Source organism: Saccopteryx bilineata, chromosome 2 (genome assembly GCF_036850765.1).
Source record: "Saccopteryx bilineata isolate mSacBil1 chromosome 2, mSacBil1_pri_phased_curated, whole genome shotgun sequence".
In the NCBI taxonomy this organism is placed as follows: Eukaryota; Metazoa; Chordata; class Mammalia; order Chiroptera; family Emballonuridae; genus Saccopteryx; species Saccopteryx bilineata.
The window spans coordinates 11,727,869-11,746,478 of record NC_089491.1 but is presented as its reverse complement, the minus strand read 5'-3'; the positions used below and the strand labels follow the sequence as shown (position 1 = coordinate 11,746,478).

Sequence of the window (18,610 nt, the reverse complement as noted above, 5' to 3'; positions counted from 1 at the left end):
CAGAGGGTCTGCGGTTTCCAGGCCCATCCCCCCGGCAGCTAATCTGTCACCTAATGAAGAAGCGGCCAGCACAAGCGAGCTGGCTGGCAGTTCACTTACAGCAAACTGATTAGGAATGTTCAACCAACAGCAGACTGTGGACCTTTCCCGAGAAAATAAATAGAGTGTAGACTGTATGCAAATGTGTTTGTCACTTTGACAGCACGTCTCAATTAAGGCAGCTCGCGGCTGTGGGTAGGTTCCTCGGCTGCAGCTGTACGGGGAAGCCCGCTGCCTGGCTGATACTGGGGCTTGACCTTAATCCGCACGCATGCATTAAGAAAAAAAACCCTACCTTCCTGTACACTGCATAATGCTGGCAGCCACGTGAGGGAAGTGACAAACGGGGGGAAAAAAGCCACTTTCATCCTCTCCAGTTTACAGACCTGTGAAGGCACAGGCAGTTCTTATTTCAACAGAGTTTGGGGTGGCTTTTTTAATTGTTTATCCCCCACCCGCACACACACACTCTTATTCTGCATTTAGCTGGGAATATGACATTAAAGCATCTCTACTTCTTCCAGAAATGGAAAGAAGGTCTTTCTCCATTTCAAATAGGGCCTCCTTTTTTGTGTTTTGAAAATGGAATGTTTAACACCATGAAATCCCTCTCCCCCGCCTCCTCTTTCTCTGTAATGGGCTCCAAACTCCAGCGAGGGGCTCTTTTCATGGGAAGGTTCGCATGTGCAGGAATGAGGACAAAGGCAGGCAGGAAGCGGGCTCTGGAATGCCTCGCTGGCAACAACGGGGGCCGGGCTTTCAGCAAACCAGTCGGGGGCCTGGGGCGCAGGCTTCTCCAGAGGGGCCCGAGCTGGAGGAGACAGCTCTTCAGGGGTGCAAACATCAACGAAATTTGACGATACCCACTAAGCAAATGAGCACTGCCCTGTGGATGCTTCTTTCTTATGCTATATTTCAATTTTTATAATATCCCTTTTAAGTGTAAAATCAGAAAAGGGTGTGTGTGTGCGCGCGCCTCTCCAAGTTTAAGATGTAGGAATTATTGGAAAATGCTGATTATAGAGGAAGATTCTTATGTTTTAACAAACTCACACCTTACAATCATAACAAATAGCAACAATTTCATCAGTTCCTTCCACTTCTAAATAGCTCCATGCCTGATACACAGTGGGCACTTGATAAATGTTTGTTAAACATTTTAAATGCATTCGTCTAGCTCCTTTATGTGATAAAATAGCAATCACATTTAAAATAAAATCATAAAGACTATTTTAAATATGCTTCATCTAATAAATGGCTAAAGAATCTGGTGATTTCAGACTAAACCTTACAGATTCTTACTATAGTCATATCCTGTTAATGAAGCCATTTCTTATAAAAAAACCCCAAAATTATGTCTTTTACTCATCAATAGAATCAATTCAAGAGAAGTAGGAGAGGGTATACAATCTTTTCCAACCAAAAGTATAACCACTGATAAGAAATGGCTAAAAAATTTTCAGTTTCTATACAGAGTACCATATTTTACTTTGGAGGAAAAAAATCAAACAAATAGACAATTTTTCAAATGCTCAGGTCATCACAGAGGTTGGTTAAAGAACTGGGCCTCTAGAGCCTCGGTGTGGTGTTGACTCTGAGAAGCCGGCTCCCGATATTGATTTTCAGGAAGTACATTAATAAAGAACTCCTAATTGATTTTTTTAAGACTTCGCTTGTTGCCTTTTACTTGAAGGTGCAAAGAAGGGCCTGGGATGCTAAAGTGTTCTAATGAGATGCTTAGCTAACAGAGGCACCTTAAACGCAGTGCCTTGGGTGGGGGCAGCAGCAGCTGCCTTTAATGGCTTCATTCAAGAGTTCAGCGAGTTTATGACCTCAGCCCTGCTGTCTCCTCACAATTTTTTGAAAGTTCACCTTCAAAGCATGTCTGCACCAAATAAATGCTTGAAGATGTACAAATTCCATAGAACCGTTTTACCAAAAAGTCAGAGTGAAAAAGGGCCACTGCACGAGCAGCCCCTTTCGCTGAAACGCCGAGCAAACCCAGTGCGGGCCAGTCCGAGGCCAGGGCACATACCTGTCCGAAGTGGACCGTGATCGGCCTTCGGTCTTCTCGGTGCTTGGGGTCCTTGGCCTCCACCAGCGGGGACGGCGCAGTCTTTGGTAGCTGCTCTTCCAAGGCAGGGACACAGCCATTCTCAGCGATGTCCTGCAGGAAGAAGCCAGCCAGGGGTTGGTGTCAGGGCTTTGGCACCTGCTGTGAATACTGGTGCTCCCTCCAACCCCAAGGCTAAGATCCTCCCCCCCCCACCCCCAGCAGGACACTCAGAGCCTCTCCTGCTAGAGATGAAGGAGCTGGAAGGCCAACATGGCTGTTTGACTTCCAGGAACTAGAGGAATCCAACCACACACATTAAACTACAAAACAACATAATAATTCACAATACTGGGGGGGGGAAGCCTTTCATCCTACTACTTTACAGGGCTATTTTCATTTTTACATATTCACTTTGCCCACATGCAGACATTTAAAAATTACTTGCAATCACAGCTCGTGCATAATTTTGCATTCTATTTTTCCCCACTATATTATACTATATTATAAGCATCTCCATGGTGTTGCAGTCATTACAATGATAATTTTAATGGATGCATAATATTTCATTGAATGGCTACACAATAATTTAATAAACCATTCTCCTACTATCAAGCATTTAGGTTGTTACTTCCCCGCCTAAATACCAGTGATAAACACTGCAGCTTTTCTTTCTTTTGGGTTATTTCTTTAATAGAAATCCTTAGGAATAAAATTACTAGGTCAAAAGAGATAACATTTTTTAAGGCTTTTTATTCATTTTACCAATTTGCTTTCTAATTTACACCACTACCGGCAATAGATGCGTTGAGTTTCACAGTACTTGTTAGCCTTATCATTTTAAAAATGTATTGCTAATTTAAGAGGTGAAAAATGAGACCTCATTGTTGTTTTAATTTGCATTACTTTGATTAACTGAGAGTGTGGACATCTCTTCCACATTTGTTTTCTGGTGATGTTACAGTTCGTGAAAACGATGTGCTCACGGCCCCTTGTTCTTAGCCTTAATCTTCCTGGCAGAGAGCGAAGAGGTCGAGGTCTGACGTAGGCTTCTATGACTTGGAGAAAACTTAGGGTTCCAAAATAACATTTTTAAATTCAGAAATTTACATTTAATTTGGGCTTCTGATGAATGAAGTGGAATTATAAAGGAAAGGCCTCGTGCAGAGGCAGGCGACGGCTCCCCCAGCCAGTGCCGGCAGCCGACAGCACCCATAGTTCTCTGGGGAGTGTGGGCCGTGCCCACTTGTGCAGTGGGGACCATGTGCTTTACTCAAGTCTGAGAGGTGCTTAAATCTTCACTGAAGCAAGGCAGAGAGTAAATATATCAGATAAAATACATTTAAATCATTATTTTTCACCAAGTAAAAATAACTCATAATAAATACAATTTCCCCCCCCCCCCCTTTTTTTATTATTCATTTTAGAGAGGAGAGAGAGACGGGGGGAGGAGCTGGAAGCATCAACTCCCATATGTGCCTTGACCAGGCAAGCCCAGGGTTTCGAACCGGCAACCTCAGCATTTCCAGGTCGACGCTTTATCCACTGCGCCACCACAGGTCAGGCAATTTCCCATTCTTTTAATTGCAAAAACAAATACCAATTTTGGCCAACAAAACACACACCTTTAGAACTCATTAAATCCTACATGTATAAGGCCTTGACCTTGGGTTGCTTTTAACTTCTAAGCCAAATAGAGAATTGTGGCACAATGAGGAAAGTGGTCTCTTTCTGAATAAGAATGCATTAAGGATGAAACATATGTTAACATCTGTCAGCTTCAGTCTCCTCATCTGTAAAATGGGTATATGGTAGCAATGAGGAGTAAAGAGTAATGTAACTTAAAAATGTCTAGAGCATTAGTAAATGAATATATATAGAGTACTCAATAAACTATAGGAATTTCTGTGTGCGTGTGTAAAGTCAACCCCACACACCCAGTTGCAATCTCTCCACTGCTTGGCAACACCACAGGGGGCTGAGGACCTCCTGGTTTTGCAGGCGGTCCACAAGTCTTAGCCTGGCTGAGGCCCAGTGATGAGAGAGGTTGCCGACAGCCAATTAGAAATGGCTCTTTTGGAAAAGAGGCTGCCCTAAGGTGCTCAGGTCAAGTGGAACAAAGAAGGGGAGGGGACCCTTCTGTGCCAGAAAGTAACAAAGGGCAAAAGGGACATTTTGGGCCCAGTGGGGTTACCTAGAGGACAGACACAAGAGGTTGAGTAAAGCTAAACAATAAAAAAAATTCACTTTTTGTTCAGGAAAAATATTGCAAGTGTGTGTGAGTGATGGGCTGAAAAAGGGAAAAAGAAAACAGCAATAAGGTAACATGGTGAGAAAATACTGATGATGAGGAAAATTACAAGATGATAGCTATTTAAGAATGTATGTGGTACTTTTGGGGAAAATGTCTTAGTTTAAGTTTATAGATAAAAACACCGTCTTCTAGTTTTGTTTTCCACCACCTAGCAGTTGTCTGATCTCTCTAATTCACTCAACTTCTCTGCAACCGATTTCTTTATTTTCACAATGGGGAGACCACCTCCTGCTTGGGAATCTTCAAAGCCACTGGGACAATGGGTTAAATGAGATGAGATGTGAGGAAGCTTTGAAACATGTTACAGTGCTGCACAAATTGAATGGTAGATCCTTACTCCTGCAAAATGGGAAGCACACCATCTAAAAGGAGCTGCCCTGTAGTGAGCACCTCCTATTGGCAGGCCCTTGACCTTCACCATCACACTTGGTTTCCACAACAACCAAGAGGTAGCAGGAGTATTGCACTTTTACAGATGAGGAAATGGCTCAGAGAGGGCAGCTTTCCCAAGGCCACACAGCTAGAAAGTGGAAGAACCCAGAGCTAGGTGATTTCTGGTGTTTAAACCCTATCAACCGAAACAAGAGCACAGTGAAGGTTTTCTGAGTTCAGGAGGTGCTCAGCAAGTCACCAGCTGTGATCTCCTTCTCAGAAACTCCTTTCTTACATGACCCTATGCCACCATGCCTTCTGATATCAGGGGACTTATTTATCATCTCATCCCTACAGGCTGTGAATTCCTTGGGGTTTGGGTTCTCCACCCCAGAGCCTTGAATACAGTACATGCTCTCCAATAAATCTTTGTAAAGTTGAGTTGCACATTTGGAAGGCAAATGTGTCCAATATACAAATGTGCTGGTGCATCAAAAAGTAGTGCAGCACATTAATTTTATTTAGTTAGAAGACCCAAAGGTGCGAAAGACTTCCTGCAAAGTGCCAAGGCTTGCCCCGCTGATTTATTAATTTCTAGGGCATTCTACTATTTCCTCCATCCAGGGAAGGACAACTGCTTCCTTCCTGGACAGCAGAGTGTGGGAGCAGCCCTAGTCAAGACGGAAATAGGGCCAGTTCACATCTTCTACTGTGTCTGCTAGCAGAGGCCTTCCATTTAGTAGGGATCCAATAACAGCAAGTCTTGGTACCCACGATTAAAGAAATTGTGCTCTAAGAGCTAACTGAGAAGCAGCCAGCAATGGGTATGGGAAACAGGCAGTCTCAGACCCTTCTAGTGGAAATACAAATTGGTGATTTATAGCAAAACCCTAAGGGGAGCATGTTCTTTGGCCTGTTAATTTCATCTCTAGAATTTATCCTGATGAAATAATTAAGAATTCCTGCAAGGTTTTATCTATAAGGATATTTGCCTAGAAAAAATTGGAACTAAAGTGTCTAACAACAGGATGATTAGGTAATACAATATATATCTATATGTCTCTTAGATACAATTTTATGCACCTATTTAAAACAATGACATGTGGAAGACACAGTGGTCTGGGAAATGTTTAGGATATAGTAAGTGAAATGCAGGTTACAAAATGAGATCAATTTTATTTTTGTTTGTCTAATTTGTTGAATTTTCTTCAATCAACATGTTTTTTGTTTATAAATGGAAAAAAAAAACACTGACCGTCAAAATGTCCTTTAAAAAAAGAAAAACCTAGAAGCTGACAAGAGGGGTAGAGCCGACCCTTCTGGAAGAGCCACACAGAAGGGAGACCCGGAGCGGCAGAGCCTATCCTTCCGGAAGAGCCACGCAGAAGGGAGACGCGGAGCGGCAGAGCCGATCCTTCCGGAAGAGCCACGCAGAAGGGAGACCCGGAGCGGCAGAGCCGATCCTTCTGGAAGAGCCACGCAGAAGGGAGACGCGGAGCGGCAGAGCCGATCCTTCCGGAAGAGCCACGCAGAAGGGGGACCCGGAGCGGCAGAGCCGATCCTTCCCGGAAGAGCCACGCAGAAGGGGGACCCGGAGCGGCAGAGCCGATCCTTCCCGGAAGAGCCACGCAGAAGGGGGACCCGGAGCGGCAGAGCCGATCCTTCCCGGAAGAGCCACGCAGAAGGGGGACCCCGAGCGGCAGAGCCGATCCTTCCCGGAAGAGCCACGCAGAAGGGAGACACAGAGCGGCAGAGCCGATCCTTCCGGAAGAGCCACGCAGAAGGGGGACCCGGAGCGGCAGAGCCGATCCTTCCGGAAGAGCCACGCAGAAGGGAGACGCGGAGCGGCAGAGCCGATCCTTCCGGAAGAGCCACGCAGAAGGGAGACGCGGAGCGGCAGAGCCGATCCTTCCGGAAGAGCCACGCAGAAGGGGGACCCGGAGCGGCAGAGCCGATCCTTCCCGGAAGAGCCACGCAGAAGGGGGACCCGGAGCGGCAGAGCCGATCCTTCCCGGAAGAGCCACGCAGAAGGGGGACCCGGAGCGGCAGAGCCGATCCTTCCGGAAGAGCCACGCAGAAGGGAGACGCGGAGCGGCAGAGCCGATCCTTCCGGAAGAGCCACGCAGAAGGGGGACCCGGAGCGGCAGAGCCGATCCTTCCGGAAGAGCCATGCAGAAGGGAGACACAGAGGCAGAGCCGATCCTTCCGGAAGAGCCACGCAGAAGGGAGACACAGAGCGGCAGAGCCGATCCTTCCCGGAAGAGCCACGCAGAAGGGAGACACAGAGCAGCAGAGCCGATCCTTCCCGGAAGAGCCACGCAGAAGGGGGACCCGGAGCGGCAGAGCCGATCCTTCCGGAAGAGCCATGCAGAAGGGAGACACAGAGGCAGAGCCGATCCTTCCGGAAGAGCCACGCAGAAGGGAGACGCGGAGTGGCAGAGCCGATCCTTCCGGAAGAGCCACGCAGAAGGGAGACACAGAGGCAGAGCCGATCCTTCCGGAAGAGCCACACAGAAGGGAGACACAGAGGCAGAGCCGATCCTTCCGGAAGAGCCACACAGAAGGGAGACGCGGAGCGGCAGAGCCGAGGCCACTGCAGGCTCAGAGCACTGGGGTCCGACAAGGTCCCGCCCCTCAGGGAAGCAACGGGGTCAGAAAATAATTCAGTTCCTATCCCTTCCCTAGGAATTCGCTGGATTAAAACTCGTGACTGAGATCCAATCTCTGTTTGTGGAGAAGGCAGAGACAGCATCTGGTAAGTCCCTGGACAGAGTACCCATGAGAAGGCAGGAGGCGGGAACCTGAGGAGGAAGGGGGCTCTCAGTAGCCCCTGGGGTGAGGCCGGGTGGGGGCTGGACACGGTAGAAACCTCCAATATGATTTCATGAGGCAGAGACGTGAGCAGAGCGTTCCCAGCCAGGGGAGCTGGACAGCACTGCCCGGCTGGAGTGGGGCTGACAGCCGGGGCGTTCCAGGACCCTCCTGGTGACGGAAGTGGAGGGCGCGAAAGGTCTGAAGGTCTAATCGGGGAGTGGCTGGCTCAGAGCTGTGTTCTAGAAAGCGTGTTCTGGTGGCTCTGTGGGGGACCGAAAGGAAGCGATCCCATGCCAGCTGTGCTCTTGGGGTATATGCACACAGGGTTTGGGTAGATTGGCTGTTCCAGATGTGGGGTCTGAGGGAACGGAAAGGCCGGAAACTCAAATTTACTGTGTGGCTACTAAGTGTTGTTGTTTAAACCCATCACTTCTTCTGATCCTTAGAACAATTCAGTAAAAATCTCTATTTCTCCTAGTTTATAGATGAGAAAAATGAAGTTCAGAGAGGTCAAGTAACTTACTCAAAGGTCACACAGTGAATATCTTATACAAACAGCACTGAATCTAGCTAGCTCAGAGCCGCACCGCTGGGTGTAAAGAATCCGCGGAGTGAGGCGGGCGCCTTTCCGTCTCTGCCTCCCCGGTCTCCGCTTTCAGAGGCGGGGGTGCCCTTCTTTTCCAGTCTACTTCACACCAGAGCAAATGCAAATTCAAACATGAATACCGATATCAAAATAGTATCTGAGGTTGGAATGTCTGTGACGGAGGCTGCAGCGTATTTTAATGTGTCTGGAGATAGGGAGCTGACAGTTGTGTGTTAAGGTGTGAAAATGCCTGTTCTACAAGAATCGACCTAGATCTCTCTGGCCCACACATGCTTGCTTACTCCCTTCGACACGTGGCGGAACATTTGGCTGGGGACTCGAGCCTTCGCTAACCCAACTGTGAATTTGCTTCTTTTAATCACAGAAACTCAACCAACAAGTTCAATGAATCTTTTCAAGATCAAAGATTTAGAAACTTTAAAAGGGGCTATGAAATGGGCCCATTTGATTAAATCAATTTGCTACTGAAAGAAAGATAATTTTTTAGGGATTCCCTTGTAGGAAAAAAAAAAGACATCTTAATGTGAATATCTCAACGCTCGCTGCAGGTGAGGAGGAACGTGTGTGCAGCTGTTGCTCTTAAACAGAGCACTCTGATGCAAATCTTGCACAGTGTGTCACTCCTGCTGACAGCTCCCAGCCCCACCAGGCAGCCTTCCCCACAGACCAGGTCTGGCAGGGGATGCTCAGGAGGAAAGCACTCCATTCTCCCTTCAGAAAGCAATGCCTGGGTAGCACCTTTGCCATTTCTCTTCCTAATTTTGAACAAGTCAGACTTCAAAGGAGGCCACACTGTAGAAGAACTTGACCACCTTGCTCCATTTATCCAGAGAAACAGTTCCATCCTTCCTTCTTTGTTGTTGGGCTGAAGCAGGGTGGGTATGGAATCAAGCCGCGCCAGTGTTTGTTAGCATTGTTCGCCAGGGGTCACACGGATACCCCGAATGCTCCTGCTTCAGATGCTCTGCAAATCGGCAGCACACATGAACAAGGGATGGAGAGGGGGCCCTGCTCAGTCATATTAGAGATGGACTCTCCATACACCATGGTGACCTCTCCACAGGTCGGCCCCACATTTTCTATTTGCAATTCAAACCCAAGGCGAGAGCGCGAAGGGCAAGATTGGGTTCTTGATTATATCTGCGAGGTCACCATTGCTACGCAGCTAAAGGAGGCCAGGTGGCAACCCGGTACATTTGAAAATTGGATCTTTGTTGGGAACTGCCTCAATTTCATAGCAGAAACCAAACCTGAGACGTCCCTGTGAGACGCATCTGGGGAGCCACACAGATACGTTGCCATATAAAGGGGAGGGTTGGGGGAGGGGAACAAGAAAGCCAAGGAAACATTTCCGACTGCAGGGAGAGAGGTCAGATGAAGCCAAATCCTGCATTAGCTCAAGAAAGGAAGCTGGGAGCTCTGCAGAAGACCACGTCCTGTCTGCACAGAACAATGCCCGAGTTTCAACCACAAAAGCACTCCTCCAAGCACAACTGCAAAGTATCAGGTCTGGAGAGATCTGTAAGACTGAAGGGGGGAAAGTGAAAATTGAAAAGGGTGCACTAATGGATCTGTCAACAGTCCGATGGTGACAAGGCACGTTTCTATAAAATGCCTTCACCATTTGTGTCACCTGAGATGCACTGACACTCTCTATAGAACATCATCTCCCAAAGCTGTTCTTGAAAAGACTGGCAGGGGAAGAGGAGCAAGGGGAGGGAAAAATTTGCTTCAGACACCGTCGAGGAAAGAAAGGATGGGGAGACAGCTGGAGGAGAGGGAGATCCAGATTGCTTAAGTGAACCTTTGAGCAACATCCAAAAACCTGAGCATAACCAGCTATTTGCAGGAATGCTAAGCATCACAAAAGGGAGTTTTCTTAATGCTCATGTGTAAGAGGAGGGAGGCCACAGCCTGCAGGGAGCAGGTCTGACCAGGGAGGCACATCTGTCCTCCACCTGAGGAGGGACCCCTTTCTTTGCTTACTTCCAGTAACAGTCTAATCCCAGCCGGAGCCTGGGACAAAGTCATTAGGAGGGAAGTCTGGTGGGAGAACACCCCCTCTCTGCTGCTCCATTTTATGCAATCCAATTCAGTTACATGCGACTGGGATAGGAGAAAAGAGGTGTATTTAGGTACTTAAATAACATCCGAGTAAAGAATCCCACCTGCCAGTCTCAGGCAGGGTGCAGCAGACCAAAATGAAGGTCTACCTGGATTTACAAGACAGGATTTTTATCTCACGACTTGAATCTCTGCTGCTAAAAATTCCCTCTCAGCTGAAACCAAGAATTTAAATGCTTAGAGCAAATTATTTTGCAATTAAAAGAAAGGAATCAATTCCTTTGACCATTTCAAGTTAATTAGAGGTCCTTTCTGATTTCCTAAAATTAAAACTGCTTTCAATTTTTTTAAAAACCGCCCAGACAAACTAAGGCCCTTATTAGAATGGCACATCTCAGTGTGTGGGATAATGAAGGGAGCGATCCCAAACATCGTTAGACAAACAAAACACTTGTTTCAGGAAGGCAGGATGAAATACCGTAGTGGTGAGAGCAGAGACTTTGGATGTAGATAGACCTGGAATCTAAACCTGGCTCAGCCAGGCTCAAACAGTGTGACCCGGGGCAGATGACCTCCCCTTTGAACTGTGGTCCCTTACACGTGAAATGGGAATAACACCCTCCAGCATGGTTCTAAGGATGACATGTGACAGCTCTTAGCCTGGACCATCCTTAGTGCTTCCTGAAGGGTGGTGGCAATAAAAAAAGTATGAGGACATTCATAATAATATGAAAATGTCCTCTCTGTGACATTAACCCCCTGTACAACTCTAGAGAAGCAGGTGGGAGGGTGCTGAGTCAGGATGTAGCCTGAATAATTTTGTACAATTTTATTGATGACCCAGGAAGACAATCAGGGCCTCTCTCTGCCCCACAAGAGTCCCAAACGTGAACTGCTGGGCTCCTCTGGGTTGAAACCACCACTGTGGGGAGAGCCTGCAGCGTCCTCCTCAAATCCACCCTTTGTCCCTGGGTCTGCGCGGTGGCCATTTGCATGCTGGAACCACAGCAGTCACTTTCTCTAGAGATGCTTCTGGGTTTTGGTTACAACCAGACCCAGGTCCGCTGCAGGAGGGAGTGGTCCTGAGATGGGTCCCGGGCCCGGTGGGGCAGGCAAGGGACAGACCGACAATGGTAACTCTGAACTTGCTTGCCTCTGTGGGTTTAAGCCAGAGTCTTAATGTTATTTGAAGACAGTTTTTTGTCTGTGAATATTTATAACTGTGAAAACTCCCGGACAGCTGGTAATGCATTTTGAAGTGTGCTAACAACACTGTATCAAACAGCCCTCTATTGATCACATCATACTTTTTTGTGGCCACGCCATTTCATACACCGTGCTTATATATTTTGAATAAGAACATCAAGTACCTTTTGCTTCAAGCGGTTTTTCACCTCTTTTATTCCCATTTTTGCATGATCTTTTGCCTGCATGAAAAATTAATTTAAGTTAAGATTCCCTTTCTGTTTCCAGCAGGGACTATGCTTGATTTCAGTCCATCTTGAATCACCTTCTCTGATTACTAGAAAAAAAGGAAAAATGGGATCATCAAGTCGAAAAACATAATGGCTATGAAAATAAATATGATGTTAAAAGGTTAAAAAAAAATCCCTTGAGGAGGCTATGGAGATTTTCTTTCCTGCATTTTGATGGCCCAGATCCCCCACCCTCTTTCCAAAGCCCTGCTTCCACTTCCGCAATTATTTATCTCAGCCACCTGGTGACAGGGACAGCGAGGGTCGAGCAGCAGCGTTTCTGGCTGCAGGACTCAGAATCTCTGTCCCGTTTCGCCAGGGCAGAGCTCAGGACCTGTTTCCAGGCCAGGCTGACGGCCTGAGCGGACATGTTGCTGGTTTCTCCATGGTGTCTTCTTAATTCTCAGGTTGGCAGACGCCCTGGCTTCACCTTCTGTCTTTTTAGACCTGTCGGCAGCCACCCATCCCAATCCAATAACTACAATTTAAACCTAGACAGGACTAACAAAATTCAAAATGGAACTAAAACAAAACCACCCCAGCTAAGTGGCTCAGAGTCAAGTCGGCAAGCGAGAGAAACCGTGAGGAACAAGCTCTTGAGGCTTGCGAGAGGTCAGCGTCGGGGACAGACGTGCCCTCCTGCTTTCCCTCTGCTGCACACGTGACTTTCACAAACAGTGCATTTCCTGTGTGGCAACGATGAGAGATGATGAATTTGGGGCCACAGTGAGGGGTGCCTCCCACCATGAACACTCCTCAGTAACCTGCAAAGGAGCTGCTTCGTTCCGACACAGTAATGGGATGCACAGGAGAGGTTTCCTAGAAGGCCCGAGAGACCATGCCTCCAGGTCCAGGGCCCCGGGCATGAGGCCACCAGCATCTCAGCCGCCCAGTCTACATTTTAAAAGCTAAAACCAGTAGCCGCCCGTTTCTCTCCTGCGGTCATTGCAGACAGAAACACTTTAAATTAAAAATGTCACTGACCTGGTCACCAAATACCAATGCACAATAACTCTAAGAGCACTGAGAGCCTTAGGAAACGGCGCAGTGGCCCCCGAGTCATCTCTGCATTCAGGATCAGGTACAGTCAAGGTTCTCGTCACGCTAAGGAACAGAACCGTGTGGATCCTAGACCAAGACCGGTACTTACAAACTTATAGACAGTCTTCATGGCCGGGTTTGCTTTAGTTTTCACAGTATTCAGAATTGCTCCACTTCCTTTCTATAATAAAACTGTCAATTAGCAATCTGGACTGAAGATACAGTGGGCCAACACCAACAAAGAACGCTTCTCTTTCAACAAGTTAAGCAACACTTCAAGAGTGTGTAATTTAGAGCAACAGGCCTGGATGGTAACTGGTCCCAGGCAGGTAGGTACGGCTATGGCAGAATCACCAGGGGCATCAGGGGTGGTGGGGATGGCTGAGGGGATGGTGATAATGAACAGAGTAGGGGACACTAGGCCCAGTACTTTGCTTGGCACCTGTCCACTGGCCAGAAGGAAAGCTCATCACAGGCTCTCTGAGGCAAGGGCTTCCCCTCAGCAGTCTACAGCTTCTCAAAGCAGACTAGTTACCACGGGCAGCATTAAGGTCCATTCCATAACAATGGGCCCTATGGCTAACACCGAGCTGGGGCCGAGAACCAGGGGCCTGGTTAGCCAGGATCATCTGGCAACTCTGGAAATACGCTACCCTCAGCCAGGGCTGTCCTTCACTCCCTGTGTTGTTTTTTAATCTTTCTGCCTCCCTTAGCATCTGTTTCTTGAGAAAAAGAAACAATGAACAGCTATAAATGTTACTCATGGCTTTAGTATAAATCCAGTACTGATTTCTTGGCACAGTTTCTTCAGGAGAGGGCAGGAAGATGAGGAAGAGGAGAGGGGGAGGGAGACGGGGAGAGAAGGCTTTCCTAGCACACAGAGGGGGCAATGAATGGTTATGAAGTGCCAGGCCCTGTGCGGCTCCCTGAGGGGCTGCCCCATGCCAGGCTCTGACAGTACTGAGCACAGGAGGGCCTACCTCCACCCTCAGGGACTGCAGCCCGGGGCAGGTGCTCTACGTGAGTAGCTTCGACCTGAGGTGATGGGAGCAGTACAGCCTGTGCACAGAGTGTGGGGGCAGCCCATTGCCTGGAAGGTCAGAGAAGGCTTTGGAGGATGAAACATCTGGCCTGGTCCATGAAGGATGAGCAGGGTTCATGGATTGGGGACAGGAAGGAGCACACACCATGGGGCAGAGGCTGAAAAGCCACGGTCGCCTGTGAGGAACAGGTCAGTGTGTCATAGGAGCGATGGCAAGCGGGGCAGGGAGGCCAGGTGGGGTCAGCTCATGCAGGGACAGGGTCAGGAGTCTGTACTCCAGAGGATTTTTAATCAAATCACATGATCAGATCTGCAGTGGTTTGGAAAGGTAATTCCCAACTGATTCGAGCAGAGAGAGAGACAGGATCCAGGGGATACACGAAAGAGTAAGATTCAGTAATGCAGTCATTGAGATTAAATTTCAGTACAATTTTTGGTAACTGCCTACATTAGAAATTGTGAGCTTTAATCAAAAAAACATTATAATGTGACCTAGAGAGCATTCTGTGTTGCAGGACAATATGAAATTTTTACCTACTCGTTTATTCCACACTGCTTTCCAAAATTACTCAGTATTCAATTTCAACGGTCCTTTGGAATAGTAAAACTCTCTTTATCAATCAATCAACAAGTCCTTATTGCGTGTCTATGACTTGCCAAGTGCCATGTTTGGCCATACCAGAAGAACAAAAGAAGCCTTTCACGGAGGAATGGCTTACTCTCAGCCAACGGCAGGCACTTTCAAGGGCCCCGCACTGGCAGTGGTGCGCTTGGCCCGCAAGCAGTGGAGAACACTTATCACATTATGCTGCCATTGCCTGTTTACGTGCCTGCCTCCTGCCCAGCCGGGAGCTCCCCAGGGCAGGGCCTGTGTCTGCGCCCCACTGTACCCTGTCTCTGGGATGGCGCCCGGATCGTGGGCCTCCAGTACACACTCGCTGATAAAGCCACGTAAGAGAAAGGCAGGGATCTGAATTCTTTAGTGGATGCTGAAGCCCTAGGCACCTGAACTCGAACAAAACGAGAAACTGTTCACAACAGTGAGGGGATGAAAAGGTCTCTCAGCGACGTGTTCTCGGCTGGGAAACACTGCAGCATAGGAAGAGGGCCATAGCTTTGGTTTCCCCATGAAAATGTCCCAGTTACACTGGCCCTACAAGGAGACACCCAGAAATGCTCTAGGGTGATGACACCCGTTTGCCATGCTTTGGGCAGCATCCTGGGGTGAGGCAGCTTCTCCTGGCTCTCCTCACCCTCACGGGGGATGGCTTTGGACAGTCTCATCCTGCCAGTCTCCACCTGGCGTTACAAACAAAAGCATCTTTAGCTGGCAGAATGGAGTGCCCCAGGCAGAAAGACGGCCCTGTGGGTAGCAGGAAGCGCAGGGCTGCCAGGAGGATGCGGAGGGGCCCAGGTGGCTCGGCGGGGCTGCACACTTACCCGGACCGTGGAGAGCCACTGGTGGTAAAGTCTATCGCTGCCTGGGGAAAGAGGAGGCAGAGCAGTGGTCATTTAAAGCAGTTACGTGCACCAGGAGTTTCCCCAGCTGCTTTCAGTATGCAGGCCTGGGAAAGTTCCAGATCGGGACACATGGAGGCTCCCATGCTCGCCTCTGAGCTGATCCCATCAGTGCCCTGAGAGCAAACCACAGCCTTCCCCATGGCCCACTGGAGACAAGGCAGAGCCCTGGGCTCACTGCTTGTCCCAGCTCCCCCGGCCCCTGTGCTCCACCCTGTGTTACCTTTCCACGGTAACTTAAGCTCCAACTGCGAGGAGCTACCTGGCGCTTCCCGTCTATGCACCCCTCGTATGCACTGTCCTGGTCCCTGGCCACTGTTCCCTGCTCTTTCCACTTAGTGCACTCAACCACTAGCTCAGATGTCATCTCCCCTGTAAGCTCTCTTTATCTGAATAGCCCTCTAAAACAGGTAACTCTCATTCAGAAGTCCATTTTCTCTAAAGTCTTGTGAGCCAGCCCACGGCGGGAAACACAGGGACGTGCGTCCCAGGCTAAGCACACTGACTCAGTTCCTTTAGGAGAGCAGGGGGAGAACAGGAGGAAGAGGAAGAGGAAGGGGCAGGGGCAGGGGAAGAAAAAGAGGGGAAGAGGAGAAGAGGGAGGGAGGGCTTTCTCAGCACGCACTTGGCACTGAACACACTTGCGTAGTGACAGGGAAAGAAAGGAGGAGTTGTTAGGAGCTTATTCATGGTCTCACGTGGGATAAGGAGATCTTATCAGTCAACAGCTTTGCTGGATGCTCCGAATGACTTGGCTTGCTTTAGCAATACATCAAGTCCATCTTCTCCTCAGAACAGATATTCATTCAACTGTTGGAACTACTCAAACCTATCTCCTAAGGGAAGCTCTACACAGTGAGAATTCAGAGCCCCGTTTTAATTGCGCTAAAACCTGTTTCTACCCCCTTCCCTCACTGGTTTAACTTGCGTTTGTCTTTAGTTAGGCACCTCTCTCTCCCACAGACTCAGAGCTCCCTGAGTGCAGAAGTGGGCCCCCCACTTCCCACCCACAGGGTTCCGAACACAGCCTGCTCAGGAGACCCCTCCAGGCAGCAGGCCATGGGGCCCTGTAGAAAGTTTTGTGAGTGGATGTCTCGCCTGACTCTATGAGTGGATGGATGGCTAGTTGGACTGGCAGCACAGTCCAGACCAGACACACCCAGCAGTAAGCAGAGGCCAGCAGTACGATTATCATTATTTTGCTTTTAGGGTTTACTTTGCTGCCAAAGATGGGGGCTTGGGGACTTGGAAAGAATGCCGGACAGGGAGTCAGGAGGCAGGTCAGCCACTAACAGCTCTCTGGGCCTCAGATGCCCCCTCTGAAACATGACAGGACAATCCCTCCAGCCATAAAGGCATGTAGAGACCGGGCACTCTGATGATTTCCAAATTTTAAAGAAACACTTATGAGCAGCGATCCTGCGCCAGGGTCTGTCCTGGTGACCGCACAGCCTTTGCTGTGGACTCTGGACTTAACTGTAACAGGAATCCCGGGGGCAGGCACTGCACTCCCGTGCGGCCACAGGCACGTTTCAGCAGGAAGAGGTGCCATGACTCATCCAGGGTCCCACTGCTACTAAGGAGGCAGCGGAATGCTGATCTGAGTCTCGGTCTCCTAATTTGACCCCTTGCCTGTCTACTGCACCATGCGGGCTACCATGTCTGACTAGACTCCCTGACGCCGCCGTCCCGGGGAGGCCGCTGCCCCCGGCACGGGGGGTTCAGGTGGGCCAGGTGTTCGCCAGAAGATGAGCAGAAAGCCCTGAAGCACTTCGTGGCCAGGGCCGGACTCAGTTTCTCCGTTACCCTCAGGGAAGGACACATGAAGTCACCGCCACTCCTCACCGAGCACACCCTAATGCCACACACCAGCCTGCAGCGCAGGAAGGAAAAGGATGCGCTGCTCACCTGCATACTCGCCCATGTTGATCTCCTCTTCAAAAACGTCACTGAAACCTTCGCCGGAATTGAGAAGGTCTAATCTCCCATCAATAAACTACAGAAGGAGAGAACAAAAGACAGTGTGCACAAAGAAGCAAGGGAGAACACCGCTCAGTGGGCACCTTGGTGAATGACCGAAGAACAGCCACATTTGCCAAGACAGGAAAGGGCTTTGGAACTGCGAGTTTCAAAATCGAGTTTCGCCCGACCAGGCAGTGGCGCAGTGGATAGAGCGTCAGCCTGGCTTAAAACCCAAGGTCGCTGGCTCGAGCAAGGGGTCACTGGTTTAGCTGGAGCCCACCGCCCTCACCCAGGTCAAGGCACGTATGAAAAGCAACCAATGAACAATTAAAGTGCCGAAACTACGAGTTGATGCTTATCTCTCTCCCTTCCTGTCTGTCCCTCTCTCACTTTCTCTCACCCTAAAAAAACAAAACAGAATAAGAGTTTCTAAAACCTGGCTGCACGGCTATGACAACCTGTAAAACCACACGGCACATTTGCAAGGGTCTGTCTGGTTGCAAGCACCCTCCTCACCCGACCCCCTCCCCAGACGCTGAGCCGTGCTGCAGCCTCAGCGCTCAGTGAAGACAGCTGCAGAAAGCCCCGCGAGACGCAGGCACCCGGACGGGCCCAGCGAGGGAGGCCAGGCACCTGCTTGAAGAGCTGCAGCTGTGTGGCGTTCTGCAGGAACTGCCTCATGGCTCCGGAGCGGTAGTGGGACACGAAGGCTTCCTCGCAGAAGGTGATCGGCTCCTCCTGGGAAACAGAGCAGGGAAAGCATGGTTAGAGAAATGGGGTATAGGGGTCAGTTCTCAAACTCGGCCAGGCAGTGCTTCCACACCTGCTAATTACATTAATTAGGTTTGCATCTACCTGGTGAAGTGAGTTATCCTCAATGGCATTCTATTCTCTGTGTCAGAGAGGAAGTCATCCCCCAAAGTCAGAGCTGGTAGGAGCCAGGGTGAGAAACAAAGGCTCCCCTCACTCCCACCCCCACCCCACCCCCGGCCCCTTTGATGCCACACGGGTCCTCCAATGTGATGATTTCCAAGCTTCTCACTTCCGGAGGCAGAACCTTTCTTCAGAGAGCACCTTAAGCAGACGGAGCCCTGCTGCACAGAACAGCCAGCCGCCCTGGCGGGTGCCGCAGTGCTAGCTGCGCGCCCCTTGCTTGGAGGTCTTCCCTCCCCCACCCCACTCCAGGCACCTTACAGTCCCTGAGGCGTCAGCTGTGGAGCACGATTTGAAACCATTTACCCAGTGATTTAACCAAGACCAAATGATAATTTTAAAATAATTATTTATGTGTAAAAGCAGGAATGATCAA

General features: G+C 49.2%; 1 protein-coding gene across 12 annotated transcripts in view; it reads right to left on the bottom strand.

Moving 5' to 3' along the window:
• DENND1A (DENN domain containing 1A) overlaps positions 1-18,610 on the bottom strand; it is a 499,929-nt gene that overhangs the window by 48,842 nt on the left and 432,477 nt on the right. For all 12 annotated transcript variants that reach the window (XM_066256260.1, XM_066256258.1, XM_066256259.1 and 9 more), the window contains 6 exons: positions 17,935-18,039; positions 17,248-17,335; positions 15,262-15,302; positions 12,889-12,960; positions 11,634-11,690; positions 2,075-2,206 (listed from right to left, as the gene is read on the bottom strand). In XM_066256260.1, coding sequence (XP_066112357.1) covers positions 2,075-2,206; positions 11,634-11,690; positions 12,889-12,960; positions 15,262-15,302; positions 17,248-17,335; positions 17,935-18,039 — 495 coding nt within the window. The remainder of the gene's footprint in view (positions 1-2,074; positions 2,207-11,633; positions 11,691-12,888; positions 12,961-15,261; positions 15,303-17,247; positions 17,336-17,934; positions 18,040-18,610) is intronic.